At 51.2% G+C, this 20,373-nt stretch overlaps 1 protein-coding gene across 3 annotated transcripts in view; it reads right to left on the bottom strand.

The window, feature by feature from the left end:
• SLC5A10 (solute carrier family 5 member 10) overlaps positions 1-20,373 on the bottom strand; it is a 106,544-nt gene that overhangs the window by 9,256 nt on the left and 76,915 nt on the right. For all 3 annotated transcript variants that reach the window (XM_072119908.1, XM_072119909.1, XM_072119907.1), the window contains 2 exons: positions 12,023-12,130; positions 11,680-11,830 (listed from right to left, as the gene is read on the bottom strand). In XM_072119908.1, the coding sequence (XP_071976009.1) occupies positions 11,680-11,830; positions 12,023-12,130 (259 nt within the window). The remainder of the gene's footprint in view (positions 1-11,679; positions 11,831-12,022; positions 12,131-20,373) is intronic.

The raw sequence follows: 20,373 nt of genomic DNA, 5'->3' as shown, positions 1-20,373 counted from the left end.
TTGGGCTATGCTCTGTCCTTAGTTATGATCAGTCTTGGGCTATGCTCTGTCCTTAGTTATGCTCAATCTTGGGCTATGCTCTGTCCTTAGTTATGATCAGTCTTGGGCTATGCTCTGTCCTTAGTTATGATCAGTCTTGGGCTATGCTCTGTCCTTAGTTATGATCAGTCTCGGGTTATGCTCTGTCCTTAGTTATGATCAGTCTTGGGCTATGCTCTGTCCTTAGTTATGATCAGTCTTGGGCTATGCTCTGTCCTTAGTTATGATCAGTCTTGGGCTATGCTCTGTCCTTAGTTATGCTCAGTCTTGGGCTATGCTCTGTCCTTAGTTATGATCAGTCTTGGGCTATGCTCTGTCCTTAGTTATGCTCAATCTTGGGCTATGCTCTGTCCTTAGTTATGATCAGTCTTGGGCTATGCTCTGTCCTTAGTTATGATCAGTCTTGGGCTATGCTCTGTCCTTAGTTATGTTAGGGTTCATGTTCCGGTGCCTCGTGCCTCGGGCTATGTTGGTGCCTCTATCCTCCCGTTCCTGGGTGATGCTCCATGCTTGGCGGTCCCTCTCATGTCAGGCTGATGGATGAGGATAGTCACTGGATATACTTTTGCGCTGCATATCTGAGCGGTGATTGGTGATGTCACATTCCTCGCACTATTTTCTTTAGTTTTCCTATGTTGTGCCGCAGCCTCGTGCTCCACATATCAGTCATTCCGGGGATCGGATTCCTAGCGGAGCTTATGTAACAACTTGTCACAACACGACACCCGGGGGCTTCAATGGAGCCGCGTAACCATCCCACTGTGTGCGCTAAAGGATCTATACTCCAGTAATGTAGCATTGGGGGTGTGCTCTCACACTGCTGTGCTCTGTGCTCTCTGCCACAGTGCCCCATTATTGCTGTAACATCCAACCAAATGTAAGCTGAAGCTTTTAGGCTACTCTCACACGTGTACCACACCTGGGCCAGGACTCGGGTGTAACAAATTTTGTCTGGCGAGATCAGCGCTGCTCACCCCTCCCCTCTCCATAGCGAGGCACCGCGCTGTACAGCATGCTCTATCTTTGTCATGGTGACACACGTGTGTACTCACTGTTCCACGGCCGGGACGCCGTGGGCTTCTATGGGGACCGATATCGGTCCTTGACATGAGGTGCACTTGGAGAAGATACAATCCTGCAATGTAAATCCATTCTTGGCTCTGCTGCTGTACATTGGGAAATCTTCGCCATTACACAAATACAATTAGTATGAACCTATAGGAAGTAATGTGGACGTGTGATAGACGCAGAGAAAGCGCTCAACATCTGTGTGCACAGAGCCCTAGACTGCAGCACAGGTCACATGGAGAGACACTTATCTACAAGGAGGACATGAAGGACCTGTGTGATCACACCCCGACACAAGAGCCCTTCACCCAGACACTGGGCGTGTAACACTGACCGCAGCATCACAGAGACGCACACACAGGGATCCCAGAGTGGGGGCCTCATTACCACATCACTGGGGAGGTGTGTGATCACACCGCTGTGTATGGTGTAAGTAGCAGCAGGACTGTGATATAAGGATTCATATTCCAGGATTGTAGATTCTAAAACTCCACACGGGATGAGTCCTCACACTGCTGTGCTCTGTGCTCTCTATGGACAGTGTTATGTACTGACCCTGGAGAGATGTGTAAGCAGACCTTTGTGTAGGTTGTTAGTAGCAGCAGGACTGTGATATATGGATTCATATTCCGAGATTGTAGCACTTGGGACAAGTCCTTGCTTTAGTACCGACAAAAAGAAGTCTTCTAGAGGGTAGGGGGTATCAAGTAGATTGATGCACAGATCTAGGGGCGCAGCAGTGTGAGGATACACCCTCTGTGCACTTGAAGCAGCTACAATCTTGGAACATAAATCCATTTGTCACAACATACACAAAGGTCTGATTACACATCTCTCCAGGGACAATACCTAACACTGGCTGCAGAGAGCACAGAGCACAGCAGTGTGAGGACACACCCCCAGTACAATCCTGGAATATAGATCCATATGTCATAGTCTTGCTGGTACTAACACCATACACAAAGATCTAATTACACATCTCTCCAGGGACAATACATAACACTCTATGCAGTCTACATGGTGACACCTGCTGACAGGTTCCCTTAGCTGTATGGAGCTATAATAGGCCATAGATGTTTGTCTATCTTTAGTCTGGACTTGTTTTTTTTTTCTGGATTTTGGATGTTTGATAAATCTTAGAGGGTGATATATTTTGGCACAAATATGCAAATGCTGCAAAAAAAAAAAAAAAAACTTGTACTCGTACATCCCTGTATAGAGTGTTTTTCTGGTGTGCGGCATTATCCAGCAGCGGACGCCAGGTCCCAGCACGTTTACATTTATTGCACATGCAGCGAAAATGCTACCAGGCCTGGCATTGGCCGGGTGCGCGTCTACCCCTCTTGCATCATCCTGTCATATTTTGTTTTTAATTAAATCCAACCAACGCTGTGTGTAGCAATTAGAGGCGCTGGCAGCGGGTGCCCCCTATAACTGCTGCCCCTGCCGCTCGCTCGGGTGCCAGGTTCCTGTCAGTCACAGTCGGGTCGTCCTCAGTCACGAGGAAGTGTAATTGTCTTCTCTGCGCGTGAGACACCGTCTGAAAACAATTAGTGAGGTGCGGCCTCCCATGGTTTAGTGGCTTCCATCTCCTGGGTGGAATTAAGATGTCGGGGTGTGCCCGCGCTGGGGAGTCTGGGTGACATCTTACCTGCATCTACATACTGGCAAGACACCTATATAGACCCTTCTATGTCTGCGGGATTTACAGGGGTCTTCCACTAAAAATAGTTCTCCCTGGGTAGCAGCGGGTTAAAATATAAGACTCCAATCCCCTGCCACCGGTGTCCTCAGCATCCGCTGCTCCCCCCTGTCCCGACACAGCGGGATATAGCGGGGAATATCAGCCTATCACTGGACTCAGCGGTTTCTTGCCTCAGCCCCTGATTGGCTGACCAGGAAGCTGTTTCCTGTCGTTACTGAGCAGTGACAGGAAGTAGAGTGTAATGGGGGATCGGTGGTGGAGCCCATAAGGAATATACTGCATGTTTTGTATCTGCTCTTCATTACATTCTGATATTTCTATCTAAGATTCTGTGGCAGGAACTTTCCTTTTACCAGTTTATTATGATGACGGATCATTATTTTATTTTGTTACTTCCACTTTAAGATAACACATAAACCGGGTGTCTAAGCCCCGCCCTCCCCGCCGCCATGATTCATCATCTTCCCGGCCTCTGAGTCATGGGTTTTTTTTTCCGACACTCCTTCATTTAATTCAATTAATAAAAATTTATCCAGGTCAGCTGGCACCCGGGTCGCTCACCCTCATGCACGAGAAGCGGGCGTCACTGCGATTGTGCAATGCCAAGAGCTGAGGATTCTGGGAGATGGCATGTGTGCAGTCTACCATTATATATAACACACGGGAAGAATGTATAAATATATACGGTTATTATTGTGACAAGACGAGTCCAAGCGAAAACAAGGGGTCGGGGACAACAAAGACGGATCAGAACGGATCATGGTGACCATGGTGGGGGAAAATACCATCATATCCATCAATAGTATTCCCAAGAACGTAAATGTGAACAGGGTCCAAGTCAATGCGACCTCTCACCTGAACCAGAAGGAGGTCATGACCTTTCATGCCAGATAAAATGAGGGACTGAGTTATAGGGTCACCGGTATGAGCTGATTTGGGCACACACAGCTATCATACTTCTGGTCCCGTTATCTATAAGTTGGAATCAGCCGATTGGTGGGAGTCCGAGTAGATGGGTCATCAATATCTAAATGGCAGAAAAACCCCTTTAAGAGGTTCTCTGTATTCCGCATTGACCGCTGTACAATGGTGTGGAACACCAAGATGATGGTCCTCAGTATCTTCTGACCATGTGATAGACATCCCCTGTCAGGAGCAGGGAGAAGTCAATGGAGGAACATAGACCGAACCTAAGTGACAATGAGGGGACGAGAAGGGCCAGAAACCAAACATTAAACCAAAACTCAGGAATTCTAAAAATGGGGAAGAAGCTGAAGGCTAAACAGCCGAGAGACAACACTAACCAGCCCAGCCAGGTGTAAGGAGATCTTCTGATGACAACATGGATGGACGCGTGAATAGGAATGGGTCCAAGGTCAGGGGATGGACAGAAGACACATAATCGGTGGCATCACATACCCCCCTGACCTTACAGGCCTGGGCAGAAGATGTGTCAGGAGAAAACATGGGTGGGAGGCAATAAGAGACGTAGGGCGGCCATATTGCCTGGTTGTCCAATGGTTGTGAAGCTGTTAGATTACCTGACTCCCCTATTAAAGAGGGAGGTGCTTAGCAGGCAAACCAGGAGCAAAGGATCATGGGAGAACGACGGATAAATCCCTGGAATGAGATCCCGCAGGACATAACTATTGGCACCTCCTGTAATGAGGTCCGTGGAGATCATGTAACAGGCACATAACTAGTCAATCTATCTCCATCGTCCTTCACACCATGAAATTAGTCACATCCATCATCTCTTGATGAATTAAAGGGATGAACGATTGACGGTGCAATGGAGTTTGGATGGAGTCATGTGATGCATCATGTGACCGCCCTGAGGCAGAAAGTGTTTTATACAGAAGCTGATAACAGAGAGTCCTGGGGCTAGACCTGACATAAATATGTACAAGACCTCCCCACAGTGCCTCCGCAGGAGAGACTAGGCATTACACATGTAAGGTTCTCCAGAGCATGAGAAGCTTCTGAATACTAAACCTCATCCCATGTTTATGAAAAATACCCCCATAAACTTTCCGTAACCTGGCACTGACGTATGACCAGCAGGCCATGCAGAGACTTGCTGGCGGTCCTGGTGTCTTGGGGGGAGATGAATATCACTGATGTGTGATCTCCAGCACCCTACTGATGTGTGATCTCCAGCATCTTCCCTCCCAAGATATTGGAGCCCTGGGACATCATTACTACAGACCACAGTAATACTGCTCCACAGCGCCCCCATAGTCATCCTGGCCACTATTGTGGTAGATAAGTGAAATCTAATCATATAATAATGGCTGATTGACATCTCCTGAAGATCCTGTACCAGACACAACACGAGGCTCCTCATCATCATCAAATGTACGGGACGGCAATTATATGGCCACTTACTGTCATTACAGATGTTGGTACCGATAATATCTGGCTAATGACTAATGGAAGAGCCAAAAATACAGGTCAGTGTCACCGCCACATAGTCACCTGGCCATATAATACAGGTCACCGCCACATAGTCACCTGGCCATATAATACAGGTCACCACCACGTAGACACCAGATACAGGTCACACGGTGATATATGTATGAGGGGGCAGTAGGGTTATCACTAGTCAGGGGATATTGTGTATATTATAAGGCGACACTCTGCATGTCCTTGTTATGGGGTCACTAATTATATGAGTGTCCTGTTGCCACTTGTTATATAATGATCTGTCATTATGGGGTGCGGTAGGAGCCGTCATGGGGGGCGCACATCGCTGCTTGTGTATAGGAGCTTGTATTATCTGTCATTATGGGGTCCGGTAGGAGCCATCATGGGGGCCGCACATCGCTGCTTGTGTATAGGAGCTTGTATTATATGGTGATCTGTCATTATGGGGTCCGGTAGGAGCCATCATGGGGGCCGCACATCGCTGCTTGTGTATAGGAGCTTGTATTATATGGTGATCTGTCATTATGGGGTGCGGTAGAAGCCATCATGGGGGCCGCACATCGCTGCTTGTGTATTGGATCTTGTATTAGAGGGTGATCTGTCATTATGGGGTCCGGTAGGGGCCATCATGGGGGCCGCACATCGCTGCTTGTGTATAGGAGCTTGTATTATATGGTGATCTGTCATTATGGGGTCCGGTAGGGGCCATCATGGGGGCCGCACATCGCTGCTTGTATATAGGAGCTTGTATTATATGGTGATCTGTCATTATGGGGTCCGGTAGGGGCCATCATGGGGGCCGCACATCGCTGCTTGTATATAGGAGCTTGTATTATATGGTGATCTGTCATTATGGGGTCCGGTAGGGGCCATCACGGGGGCCGCACATCGCTGCTTGTATATAGGAGCTTGTATTATATGGTGATCTGTCATTATGGGGTGCGGTAGGAGCCATCATGGGGGCCGCACATCGCTGCTTGTGTATAGGAGCTTGTATTATATGGTGTTCTGTCATTATGGGGTCCGCTAGGAGCTGTCATGGGGGCCGCACATCGCTGCTTGTATATAGGAGCTTGTATTATATGGTGATCTGTCATTATGGGGTGCGGTAGGAGCCATCATGGGGGCCGCACATCGCTGCTTGTATATAGGAGCTTGTATTATAGGGTGATCTGTCATTATGGGGTCCGGTAGGGGCCATCATGGGGGCCGCACATCGCTGCTTGTGTATTGGATCTTGTATTAGAGGGTTATCTGTCATTATGGGGTGCGGTAGGAGCCGTCATTGGGGCCGCACATCGCTGCTTGTGTATAGGAGCTTGTATTATATGGTGATCTGTCATTATTGGGTCCGGTAGGGGCCATCATGGGGGCCGCACATCGCTGCTGGTGTATAGGAGCTTTTATTAGAGGGTGATCTGTCATTATGGGGTCCGGTAGGGGCCATCATGGGGGCCGCACATCGCTGCTTGTGTATAGGAGCTTGTATTAGAGGGTGATCTGTCATTATGGGGTGCGGTAGGAGCCATCAAGGGGGCCGCACATCGCTGCTTGTGTATTGGAGCTTGTATTATATGGTGATCTGTCATTATGGGGTCCGGTAGGGGCCATCATGGGGGCCGCACATCGCTGCTTGTATATAGGAGCTTGTATTATATGGTGATCTGTCATTATGGGGTGCGGTAGGAGCCGTCATTGGGGCCGCACATCGCTGCTTGTGTATAGGAACTTGTATTATATGGTGATCTGTCATTATGGGGTCCGGTAGGAGCCATCATGGGGGCCGCACATCGCTGCTGGTGTATAGGAGCTTTTATTAGAGGGTGATCTGTCATTATGGGGTCCGGTAGGGGCCATCATTGGGGCCGCACATCGCTGCTTGTGTATAGGAGCTTGTATTAGAGGGTGATCTGTCATTATGGGGTGCGGTAGGAGCCATCATGGGGGCCGCACATCGCTGCTTGTGTATTGGAGCTTGTATTATATGGTGATCTGTCATTATGGGGTCCGGTAGGGGCCATCATGGGGGCCGCACATCGCTGCTTGTATATAGGAGCTTGTATTATATGGTGATCTGTCATTATGGGGTGCGGTAGGAGCCGTCATTGGGGCCGCACATCGCTGCTTGTGTATAGGAACTTGTATTATATGGTGATCTGTCATTATGGGGTCCGGTAGGGGCCATCATGGGGGCCGCACATCGCTGCTTGTGTATAGGAGCTTGTATTATATGGTGATCTGTCATTATGGGGTCCTGTAGGGGCCATCATGGGGGCCGCACATCGCTGCTTGTATGTAGGAGATTGTATTATATGGCGATCTGTCATTATGGGGTCCGGTAGGAGCTATCATGGGGGCCGCACATCGCTGCTTGTATATAGGAGCTTGTATTATATGGTGATCTGTCATTATGGGGTCTGGTAGGAGCTGTCATGGGGGCCGCACATCGCTGCTTGTATATTGGATCTTGTACTATAGGGTGATCTGTCATTATGAGGTGCGGTAGGGGCCATCATGGGGGCCGCACATCGCTGCTTGTATATAGGAGCTTGTACTATAGGGTGATCTGTCATTATGGAGTCCGGTAGGAGCCATCATGGGGGCCGCACATCGCTGCTTGTGTATAGGAGCTTGTATTATATGGTGATCTGTCATTATGGGGTCCGGTAGGGGCCATCACGGGGGCCGCACATCGCTGCTTGTATATAGGAGCTTGTATTATAGGGTGATCTGTCATTATGGGGTCTGGTAGGAGCTTTCATGGGGGCCGCACATCACTGCTTGTATATAGGAGCTTGTATTATAGGGTGATCTGTCATTATGGGGTCCGGTAGGAGCCATCATGGGGGCCGCACATCGCTGCTTGTATATAGGAGCTTGTATTAGAGGGTGATCTGTCATTATGGGGTCCGGTAGGGGCCATCATGGGGGCCGCACATCGCTGCTTGTGTATAGGAGCTTGTATTATAGGGTGATCTGTCATTATGGGGTCCGGTAGGAGCCATCATGGGGGCCGCACATCGCTGCTTGTATATAGGAGCTTGTATTATATGGTGATCTGTCATTATGGGGTCCGGTAGGAGCCATCATGGGGGCCGCACATCGCTGCTTGTATATAGGAGCTTGTATTATATGGTGAGCTGTCATTATGGGGTCCGGTAGGGGCCATCATGGGGGCCGCACATCGCTTCTTGTATATAGGAGCTTGTATTATATGGTGATCTGTCATTATGGGGTCCGGTAGGGGCCATCATGGGGGCCGCACATCGCTGCTTGTATATAGGAGCTTGTATTATATGGTGATCTGTCATTATGGGGTCCGGTAGGGGCCATCACGGGGGCCGCACATCGCTGCTTGTATATAGGAGCTTGTATTATAGGGTGATCTGTCATTATGGGGTCTGGTAGGAGCTTTCATGGGGGCCGCACATCACTGCTTGTATATAGGAGCTTGTATTATATGGTGATCTGTCATTATGGGGTCCGGTATGGGCCATCATGGGGGCCGCACATCGCTGCTTGTGTATAGGAGCTTGTATTATAGGGTGATCTGTCATTATGGGGTCCGGTAGGAGCCATCATGGGGGCCGCACATCGCTGCTTGTATATAGGAGCTTGTATTAGAGGGTGATCTGTCATTATGGGGTCCGGTAGGGGCCATCATGGGGGCCGCACATCGCTGCTTGTATGTAGGAGATTGTATTATATGGTGATCTGTCATTATGGGGTCCGGTAGGGGCCATCATGGGGGCCGCACATCGCTGCTTGTATATAGGAGCTTGTATTATATGGTGATCTGTCATTATGGGGTCCGGTAGGGGCCATCATGGGGGCCGCACATCGCTGCTTGTATATAGGAGCTTGTATTATATGGTGATCTGTCATTATAGGGTCCGGTAGGGGCCATCACGGGGGCCGCACATCGCTGCTTGTATATAGGAGCTTGTATTATAGGGTGATCTGTCATTATGGGGTCTGGTAGGAGCTGTCATGGGGGCCGCACATCACTGCTTGTATATTGGATCTTGTATTATATGGTGATCTGTCATTATGGGGTCCGGTAGGAGCCATCATGGGGGCCGCACATCGCTGCTTGTATATAGGAGCTTGTATTAGAGGGTGATCTGTCATTATGGGGTCTGGTAGGAGCACTCATGGCGGCCGCACATCGCTGCTTGTATATTGGAGCTTGTATTATAGGGTGATCTGTCATTATAGGGTCCGGTAGGGGCCATCATGGGGGCCGCACATCGCTGCTTGTATATAGGAGCTTGTATTATATGGTGATCTGTCATTATGGGGTCCGGTATGGGCCATCACGGGGGCCGCACATCGCTGCTTGTATATAGGAGCTTGTATTATATGGTGATCTGTCATTATGGGGTCTGGTAGGAGCTGTCATGGGGGCCGCACATCACTGCTTGTATATTGGAGCTTGAATTATATGGTGATCTGTCATTATGGGGTCCGGTAGGAGCCATCATGGGGGCCGCACATCGCTGCTTGTGTATAGGAGCTTGTATTATATGGTGATCTGTCATTATGGGGTCCGGTAGGAGCCATCATGGGGGCCGCACATCACTGCTTGTGTATAGGAGCTTGTATTATATGGTGATCTGTCATTATGGGGTCCGGTAGGAGCTGTCATGGGGGCCGCACATCGCTGCTTGTATATTGGAGCTTGTATTAGAGGGTGATCTGTCATTATGGGGTCCGGTAGGAGCCATCATGGGGGCCGCACATCGCTGCTTGTGTATAGGAGCTTGTATTATATGGTGATCTGTCATTATGGGGTCCGGTAGGAGCCATCATGGGGGCCGCACATCGCTGCTTGTGTATAGGAGCTTGTATTATCTGACATTATGGGGTCCGGTAGGAGCCATCATGGGGGCCGCACATCGCTGCTTGTGTATAGGAGCTTGTATTATCTGTCATTATGGGGTCCGGTAGGAGCCATCATGGGGGCCGCACATCGCTGCTTGTGTATAGGAGCTTGTATTATCTGTCATTATGGGGTCCGGTAGGAGCCATCATGGGGGCCGCACATCGCTGCTTGTATATTGGAGCGATCATATCAGTGGTTAGTCTGGGTGGCGGTGATTTATCATACTTTAAGTAATTACATTCTTTTAAAATATCTCTAAATAGACGAGTTACAAGGAACCAAACCTCATTCCCAGACTGACCGGACCGGCTCCGGATTAACCCCTTACCTGCAGCTTCCTGTCTAGCACTTGCATGGCACTACTTCTCCCTGTGTAGCTTTTCTCTAGGATCCTCTCAGGTATTGAATCCACATAAGACATAGTTTCATGAGGAATAGATTAGGGTCAGTGCTCCGCTCTTGTGAGTTCTTGCTCATATTGTGGGGACGGGATGTATGAAGGAGCCACCATTGACTATCACAGAGAATGTTCTGCGCCACCAGTCCTAACCTGATAATTACACCCCACCGCTCAAGGAATGAATCCATCAGCTATAAATCACTTTCCTTTTAAGATTTACAAAGTCCTCGTCACCCCCCTCCCTCCTGACTCCATAATTAGCAGATATATATCTTCCTTTTATCTTCAGGTGACTTGTAAATCTGCCACACGGATGGATGTAAACAGATCTACAAGTCAGGTTCAGCTGGTAAACCCAATACACTATAAAGAGCCATACACCTAGAGGGGGCCTATTACATGAGTCTGTGGGGTGATGGTCGTCACCCTCATATGGGCTGATTATTACCTGTTCTATGTACATAGCCTCTGGCAGGACGATTTGGATGATCTAGTTTGTATAGACCACATGTTTAGCAGTGGTTGGGAGGAATAGCTGTTGGTCCAACCTTTCTGCTATCCAAGGTATATGGTCCACCTTAGGTGACCTCCACTGTAAATACCTTAAAAAGTTTCACAGGAGTTGTGACCCAAGTTCCCCAGACTCCATGATGGAAGACGCCTCTTCTACAATAAAGTTGGTGGAACTATTCTTGGCTTAAGAGTGATATTTTACAGCTTGAAACTTTGAGCAACTAAAAATCACTCAGAGATTTGAGCCAAGTTCTCATGGTCCAGACACTCTCTACCTCCCCAACAAGCAGACCAAGGTGGTGGACCAGTGGCGAGACCTTCTCACGTGATGGCCATTGGACTTCCATTGAATACATCTGTAAATGAAAGAGACCCCAGATCCACCATGTACAGTCTCTTCTACTAGACCAATATCTGTAGGGTTGAGGGCCACAACGGATGATGATGCTCATTGGTTTACCCAACTGAGAAAGTCTCGAGCCCATACAATCAATGGTTCCTAGAAATATATATGTGCATTTGTTTCCAAACAGCTGAAATATATTGATAGGAACCCACAATAGTAATTGGAACCACCATAGATTAAAGCCACCAGGATTTATGTCTACAAGTTGCTGTCGGGGCTCTAGGAGGTCTCCTCACCTTCCCACCAGAAGCAGCTCCTTCTCGTTGGCGTTCTTCCTGATCTTCCTCCAGATGTCCATAGTGAATAGAGTGCTGCTGCTGTTAAAAATGGAGGTCAGTGAAGACATGAGAGCCGCCATCATGACCGCGATCATCAGACCACGGAGACCTTCAGGGAGAGAAGGGACAAAAACTTAGATGGATTATTGAGAGGTCTTTCAAATACAGATTACAATAGGATCCCCTGTGTTAATAGATTTTACCCCACCGACCAACTTGACCCCTAGTCTACCCAGAGCCGCTCTCTTCTTATGTTATAGACCCAGAGTGACCCATTATCGCCCAGGAGACATGCCCTTACCACTAGGCATCAGTTCGATAACCAGCTTGGGGTAGGCAATATTGGAGCAACCAACTTCAGCGCCGCACACTTTGACGCACTCCTCGGGGACAACACATCCGACGGCATCTGCAAGACATAAAGGTATAAGATGATGGATCACCAGATCACATGACCATGGTGAGAAGCAACATCTTGACTTGACTAGATATGGACCTCAGTATCACAGGTTATTAGGGATCGTTAGGTAGGTATAAGAGTGGTTCACCCGTCATCTACATGGTGCAGCAGATGGTCCTATGAAGCCTCCTCAGATGCCAACCAAGCACAGATCTAGATGGTTGTAAGGGATTGCACACAGTAATTGGCTCCAATTACCCTGTAGTCTCCAGCAGACGCTCCGTGTGTTCTGGACTGTGTGACCGGGGACATTTGTAAGATCTCCATGGATATGACAGTTCTTGGCCGGACACCATCGCGGGTGTATTGATGATTTACGCTTTGTAGCTCCTGTCCATGATCTTGTCTTCCTTCTACGTCTACGGCCGGTGAAGGAGGCGCTGCGGTAAATCCTGCCCGTTAATCTCTCTCCCGCTCAGAACTTGAGAAAGAATTTGGGGATTTGAAGACTTTTTGGCATCATTGTATGAAATCTTTGTTCTAGATAACAAATCCCAGGCCGAGGTCTCAGCACGGAATAGTCTCTGGCAGCTCCGTGTTTGTGCGCTGCAGAGATGCAGTTAACCCCTAAGTTGGCCACACAGGTTAGATAAATGAGCCGACAGCCCCAGCTCATTACACATGCGGAGCGCTATTCTGGGGGCACTGTGGATGACACTTACGTGGGGGTAATCATCATGGCTGACTATTACTTATACACCACTGAAGGGGGACTGAGACTCTGTGCTGTGGTTGGCTCCACTTTTGGGGCTATGGATGGCTCTGTTATGGGGCCTCTGTAGACGTCTCTGATATGGGGTCCCCGTGGCTGGCTCTGTTGTGGGGGCACGGTAGACATCTCTGATATGGGGGCACTGTGGCTGACCATGTAATGGGGCCACTGGAGATGTCTCTGTTATGGGGAGACTGTGGCTGGGTCTGTTATGGGGCCATTGTAGATGTCACTGTTATGGGGGCACTGTGGATGACTATGTTATGGGGCCATTTTAGATGTCACTGTTATGGGGGCCCTGTGGCTGGGTCTGTTATGGGGGCACTGTAGATGTCTCTGTTATGGGGGCACTGTGGCTGACACTGTGGCTGGGTCTTTTATGGGGGCCCTGTGGCTGGGTCTGTTATGGGGGCCCTGTGGCTGGGTCTGTTATGGGGCCCTGTGGCTGGGTCTATTATGGGGGCCCTGTGGCTGGGTCTGTTATGGGGGCCCTGTGGCTGGGTCTGTTATGGGGGCCCTGTGGCTGGGTCTATTATGGGGGCCCTGTGGCTGGGTCTGTTATGGGGGCCCTGTGGATGGGTCTGTTATGGGGGCCCTGTGGCTGGGTCTGTTATGGGGGCACTATGGCTGGGTCTGTTATGGGGGCCCTGTGGCTGGGTCGGTTATGGGGGCCCTGTGGCTGGGTCTGTTATGGGGGCCCTGTGGCTGGGTCTGTTATGGGGCCCTGTGGCTGGGTCTATTATGGGGGCCCTGTGGCTGGGTCTGTTATGGGGGCCCTGTGGCTGGGTCTGTTATGGGGGCCCTGTGGCTGGGTCTATTATGGGGGCCCTGTGGCTGGGTCTGTTATGGGGGCCCTGTGGCTGGGTCTGTTATGGGGGCCCTGTGGCTGGGTCTGTTATGGGGGCCCTGTGGCTGGGTCTGTTATGGGGGCCCTGTGGCTGGGTCTGTTATGGGGGCCCTGTGGCTGGGTCTGTTATAGGGGCACTGTGGCTGACACTGTGGCTGGGTCTTTTATGGGGGCACTGTGGCTGGGTCTGTTATGGGGGCCCTGTGGCTGGGTCTGTTATGGGGGCCCTGTGGCTGGGTCTATTATGGGGGCCCTGTGGCTGGGTCTGTTATGGGGGCCCTGTGGCTGGGTCTGTTATGGGGGCCCTGTGGCTGGGTCTGTTATGGGGGCCCTGTGGCTGGGTCTGTTATGGGGGCCCTGTGGCTGGGTCTGTTATGGGAGCCCCGTGGCTGGGTCTGTTATGGGGGCACTGTGGCTGACACTGTGGCTGGGTCTGTTATGGGGGCCCTGTGGCTGGGTCTGTTATGGGGGCCCTCTGGCTGGGTCTGTTATGGGGGCACTGTGGCTGGGTCTGTTATGGGGGCACTGTGGCTGACACTGTGGCTGGGTCTTTTATGGGGGCCCTGTGGCTGGGTCTGTTATGGGGCCCTGTGGCTGGGTCTGTTATGGGGGCCCTGTGGCTGGGTCTGTTATGGGGGCACTGTGGCTGGGTCTGTTATGGGGGCACTGTGGCTGACACTGTGGCTGGGTCTTTTATGGGGGCCCTGTGGCTGGGTCCGTTATGGGGCCCTGTGGCTGGGTCTTTTATGGGGGCCCTGTGGCTGGGTCTGTTATGGGGGCACTGTGGCTGGGTCTGTTATAGGGGCACTGTGGCTGACACTGTGGCTGGGTCTTTTATGGGGGCACTGTGGCTGGGTCTGTTATGGGGGCCCTGTGGCTGGGTCTGTTATGGGGGCCCTGTGGCTGGGTCTGTTATGGGGGCACTGTGGCTGGGTCTGTTATGGGGGCACTGTGGCTGACACTGTGGCTGGGTCTGTTATGGGGGCCCTGTGGCTGGGTCTGTTATGGGGGCCCTGTGGCTGGGTCTGTTATGGGGGCCCTGTGGCTGGGTCTGTTATGGGGCCCTGTGGCTGGGTCTTTTATGGGGGCCCTGTGGCTGGGTCTGTTATGGGGGCCCTGTGGCTGGGTCTGTTATGGGGGCACTGTGGCTGGGTCTGTTATAGGGGCACTGTGGCTGACACTGTGGCTGGGTCTTTTATGGGGGCACTGTGGCTGGGTCTGTTATGGGGGCCCTGTGGCTGGGTCTGTTATGGGGGCCCTGTGGCTGGGTCTGTTATGGGGGCCCTGTGGCTGACACTGTGGCTGGGTCTTTTATGGGGGCACTGTGGCTGGGTCTGTTATGGGGGCCCTGTGGCTGGGTCTGTTATGGGGGCCCTGTGGCTGGGTCTGTTATGGGGGCACTGTGGCTGGGTCTGTTATGGGGGCACTGTGGCTGACACTGTGGCTGGGTCTGTTATGGGGGCCCTGTGGCTGGGTCTGTTATGGGGGCCCTGTGGCTGGGTCTGTTATGGGGGCACCAGGACTAGCGATATTATGGGGTCCCTGTGGCTGTCAGTGTTATGGGGTCCTTGTGGCTCTGCTCCACACATGATGCTGTCTCTTTGTGTAGTATACTTGCCACCCTGAGGGCGCATTCACACGATGCGGCACATTGTGCGTTGCATTTTTGACGCATTCCACTGGCTTCAGCCAGGATCACACGCTGAGGTTACACTGCATCTTAGCAGATGCGGTGGAAACGCAATGTAACCTCAGCGTGTGATCAACGCTGAAGCGTGGAATGCGTCAAAAATGCATCGTGTGAATGCGCCCTGAGGAAGGGCTCCAGTAAAAGTGACTCCTTTCATTGTGAGTGCAGACTTTTTAGATTCACTCAGGTATGTAAGTGAGGTGTGTAAGTGTAAGTGAGGTGTGAGGTGTGTAAGTGAGGTGTGTGGTGGGGGTGGATGTTTATGTTACAAAAACATTATACAAGGTACATACTGAAGAGCCCAAGATTCAGTGATGTGAGCAAAGGCAGCGGATTTGGTGTAGTGAATAATAGCACAGGATTTGGTGCAGCGTGTAAGAGCACAGGATTTGGTGTATTGGGTAAGAGCACAGGATTTGGTGTATTGGGTAAGAGCACAGGATTTGGTGTATTGGGTAGGAGCACAGGATTTGGTGTACTGGGTAAGAGCACGGTATTTGGTGTAGTGGGTAAGAGCACGGGATTTGATGCAGTGGGTAAGAGGATTTAGTGTGAAGTAGAGCCTTGTCTCCTGTGCGAGATGGCGATACACCCCGTACACACAGGAGTATGGCTGACCTTGTGACAATGACTGGCTATTATGTCGCTATCTGGCCGCCAGCCATATTGACTGTCACAGATAAGGAGAACATACATTGAGCTGTTGTCACCTATGTGTCCCTTATACACCGGAGATAGAGAATAATTTACTCCATGGCACAGGAGGGACGGCTCTGCACATACACACCATAGAATACAAGGAATGGAGAAATGGGGGGTCCTGAGCCCCAACCTGCGCAGCACAAGAGCAGATGTCACAGTGGGCGGATGAGACATGGCTCATTGCTGTACTTTACTTGTCCCTGTCCTGGTAGGACTGGTTTCCCGCTATCGGTGGTCTTATCTGAGTGATGTCACAACACACAAGTAATGAGGCCCAGGGGCAGGAAACTACTGCACATCCCCCACCGTGCACTGCAGGGGAACTGACAATGTGATGGGACCCCCTGCCTGTATTATGGGGGCACTGTATCTGGGGATGTGATGGGACCCCCTGCCTCTATTATGGGGGCACTGTATCTGGGGATGTGATGGGACCCCCTGCCTCTATTATGGGGGCACTGTATCTGGGAATGTGATGGGACCCCCTGCCTCTATTATGGGGGCACTGTATCTGGGGATGTGATGGGACCCCCTGCCTCTATTATGGGGGCACTGTATCTGGGGATGTGATGGGACCCCCTGCCTCTATTATGGGGGCACTGTATCTGGGAATGTGTTGGGACCCCCTGCCTCTATTATGGAGGCACTGTATCTGTGAATGTGATGGGACCCCCTGCCTCTATTATGGGGGCACTGTATCTGTGAATGTGATGGGACCCTCTGCCTATATTATGGGGGTACTGTATCTGGGGATGTGATGGGACCCACTGCCTCTATTATGGGGGCACTGTATCTGGGGATGTGATGGGACCCCCTGCCTCTATTATGGGGGCACTGTATCTGGGAATGTGATGGGACCCCCTACCTCTATTATGGGGGCACTGTATCTGGGGATGTGATGGGACCCCCTGCCTGTATTATGGGGGCACTGTATCTGGGGATGTGATGGGACCCCCTGCCTGTATTATGGGGGCACTGTATCTGGGAATGTGATGGGACCCCCTGCCTCTATTATGGGGGCACTGTATCTGGGGATGTGATGGGACCCCCTGCCTGTATTATGGGGGCACTGTATCTGGGGATGTGATGGGACCCCCTGCCTCTATTATGGGGGCACTGTATCTGGGGATGTGATGGGACCCCCTGCCTCTATTATGGGGGCACTGTATCTGGGGATGTGATGGGACCCCCTGCCTCTATTATGGGGGCACTGTATCTGGGAATGTGTTGGGACCCCCTGCCTCTATTATGGGGGCACTGTATCTGTGAATGTGATGGGACCCCCTGCCTCTATTATGGGGGCACTGTATCTGTGAATGTGATGGGACCCTCTGCCTATATTATGGGGGTACTGTATCTGGGGATGTGATGGGACCCACTGCCTCTATTATGGGGGCACTGTATCTGGGGATGTGATGGGACCCCCTGCCTCTATTATGGGGGCACTGTATCTGGGAATGTGATGGGACCCCCTGCCTCTATTATGGGGGCACTGTATCTGGGGATGTGATGGGACCCGCTGCCTCTATTATGGGGGCACTGTATCTAGGACCCCCTGCCTCTATTATGGGGGCACTGTATCTGGGGATGTGATGGGACCCCCTGCCTCTATTATGGGGGCACTGTATCTAGGGATGTGATGAGACCCCCTGCCTCTATTATGGGGGCACTGTATCTAGGGATGTGATGGGACCCCCTGCCTCTATTATGGGGGCACTGTATCTGGGAATATGATGGGACCCCCTGCCTCTATTATGGGGGCACTGTATCTAGGGATGTGATGGGACCTGCTGCCTGTATTATGGGGGCACTGTATCTGGGGATGTGATGGGACCCCCTGCCTGTATTATGGGGGCACTGTATCTGGGGATGTGATGGGACCCCCTGCCTGTATTATGGGGGCACTGTATCTGGGAATATGATGGGACTCCCTGCCTCTATTATGGGGGCACTGTATCTGGGGATGTGATGGGACCCCCTGCCTGTATTATGGGGTCTCTGTATCTGGGACCCCCTGCCTGTATTATGGGTTCTCTGTATCTGGGACCCTCTGCCTGTATTATGGGGACACTGTATCTGGGGATGTGATGGGACCCCCTGCCTCTATTATGGGGGCATTGTATCTGGGAATGTGATGGGACCCTCTGCCTCTATTATGGGGGCACTGTATCTGGGAATGTGATGGGACCCTCTGCCTCTATTATGGGGTCAAGATATCTGGGATACCCTGTCTCTATTATGGGGTCTCTGTATCTGGGACCCCTGCTTGTATTATGGGGTCTCTGTATTTGGGACCCCTTTCCTCTATTATGGGGTCTCTGTATGTGGGACCCCCTGCCTGTATTATGGGGTCTCTGTATTTGGGACCCTCTGCCTGTATTATGGGGTCTCTGTATTTGGGACCCCTTGCCTCTATTATGGGGTCTCTGTATGTGGGACCCCCTGCCTGTATTATGGGGTCTCTGTATGTGGGACCCCCTGCCTGTATTATGGGTTCTCTGTATTTGGGACCCTCTGCCTGTATTATGGGGTCTCTGTATGTGGGACCCCCTGCCTGTATTATGGGGTCTCTGTATGTGGGACCCCTGCCTGTATTATGGGGTCTCTGTATTTGGGACCCCCTGCCTGTATTATGGGGTCTCTGTATTTGGGACCCCCTGCCTGTATTATGGGGTCTCTGTATTTAGGACCCCCTTCCTGTATTATGGGGTCTCTGTATTTGGGACCCCCTGCCTGTATTATGGGTTCTCTGTATCTGGGACCCCCTGCCTGTATTATGGGGTCTCTGTATCTGGGACCCCCTGCCTGTATTATGGGGTCTCTGTATCTGGGACCCTCTGCCTGTATTATGGGGTCTCTGTATTTGGGACCCTCTGCCTGTATTATGGGGTCTCTGTATCTGGGACCCTCTGCCTGTATTATGGGGTCTCTGTATTTGGGACCCTCTGCCTGTATTATGGGGTCTCTGTATCTGGGACCCACTGCCTGTATTATGGGGTCTCTGTATCTGGGACCCTCTGCCTGTATTATGGGGTCTCTGTATTTGGGACCCTCTGCCTGTATTATGGGGTCTCTGTATCTGGGACCCTCTGCCTGTATTATGGGGTCTCTGTATTTGGGACCCTCTGCCTGTATTATGGGTTCTCTGTATCTGGGACCCCTGCCTGTATTATGGGGTCTCTGTATGTGGGACCCCCTGCCTGTATTATGGGTTCTCTGTATGTGGGACCCCCTGCCTGTATTATGGGGTCTCTGTATCTGGGACCCTCTGCCTGTATTATGGGTTCTCTGTATCTGGGACCCCCTGCCTGTATTATGGGGTCTCTGTATTTGGGACCCTCTGCCTGTATTATGGGGTCTCTGTATCTGGGACCCTCTGCCTGTATTATGGGGTCTCTGTATCTGGGACCCTCTGCCTGTATTATGGGGTCTCTGTATGTGGGACCCCTGCCTGTATTATGGGGTCTCTGTATTTGGGACCCCCTGCCTGTATTATGGGGTCTCTGTATCTGGGACCCACTGCCTGTATTATGGGGTCTCTGTATCTGGGACCCTCTGCCTGTATTATGGGGTCTCTGTATTTGGGACCCTCTGCCTGTATTATGGGGTCTCTGTATCTGGGACCCACTGCCTGTATTATGGGGTCTCTGTATCTGGGACCATCTGCCTGTATTATGGGGTCTCTGTATGTGGGACCCCTGCCTGTATTATGGGGTCTCTGTATGTGGGACCCCTGCCTGTATTATGGGGTCTCTGTATGTGGGACCCCTGCCTGTATTATGGGGTCTCTGTATTTGGGACCCTCTGCCTGTATTATGGGGTCTCTGTATCTGGGACCCCCTGCCTGTATTATGGGGTCTCTGTATTTGGGACCCCCTGCCTGTATTATGGGGTCTCTGTATTTGGGACCCTCTGCCTGTATTATGGGTTCTCTGTATTTGGGACCCCTGCCTGTATTATGGGTTCTCTGTATTTGGGACCCCCTGCCTGTATTATGGGTTCTCTATATCTGGGACCCCCTGCCTGTATTATGGGGTCTCTGTATTTGGGACCCTCTGCCTGTATTATGGGGTCTCTGTATTTGGGACCCTCTGCCTGTATTATGGGGTCTCTGTATTTGGGACCCTCTGCCTGTATTATGGGGTCTCTGTATTTGGGACCCTCTGCCTGTATTATGGGGTCTCTGTATTTGGGACCCTCTGCCTGTATTATGGGGTCTCTGTATGTGGGACCCCTGCCTG

Source organism: Engystomops pustulosus, chromosome 8 (assembly GCF_040894005.1).
Source record: "Engystomops pustulosus chromosome 8, aEngPut4.maternal, whole genome shotgun sequence".
Lineage (NCBI taxonomy): Eukaryota > Metazoa > Chordata > Amphibia > Anura > Leptodactylidae > Engystomops > Engystomops pustulosus.
Note: the sequence above shows the minus strand (reverse complement) of the source record. Positions and strands in the feature narration are given on the sequence as shown.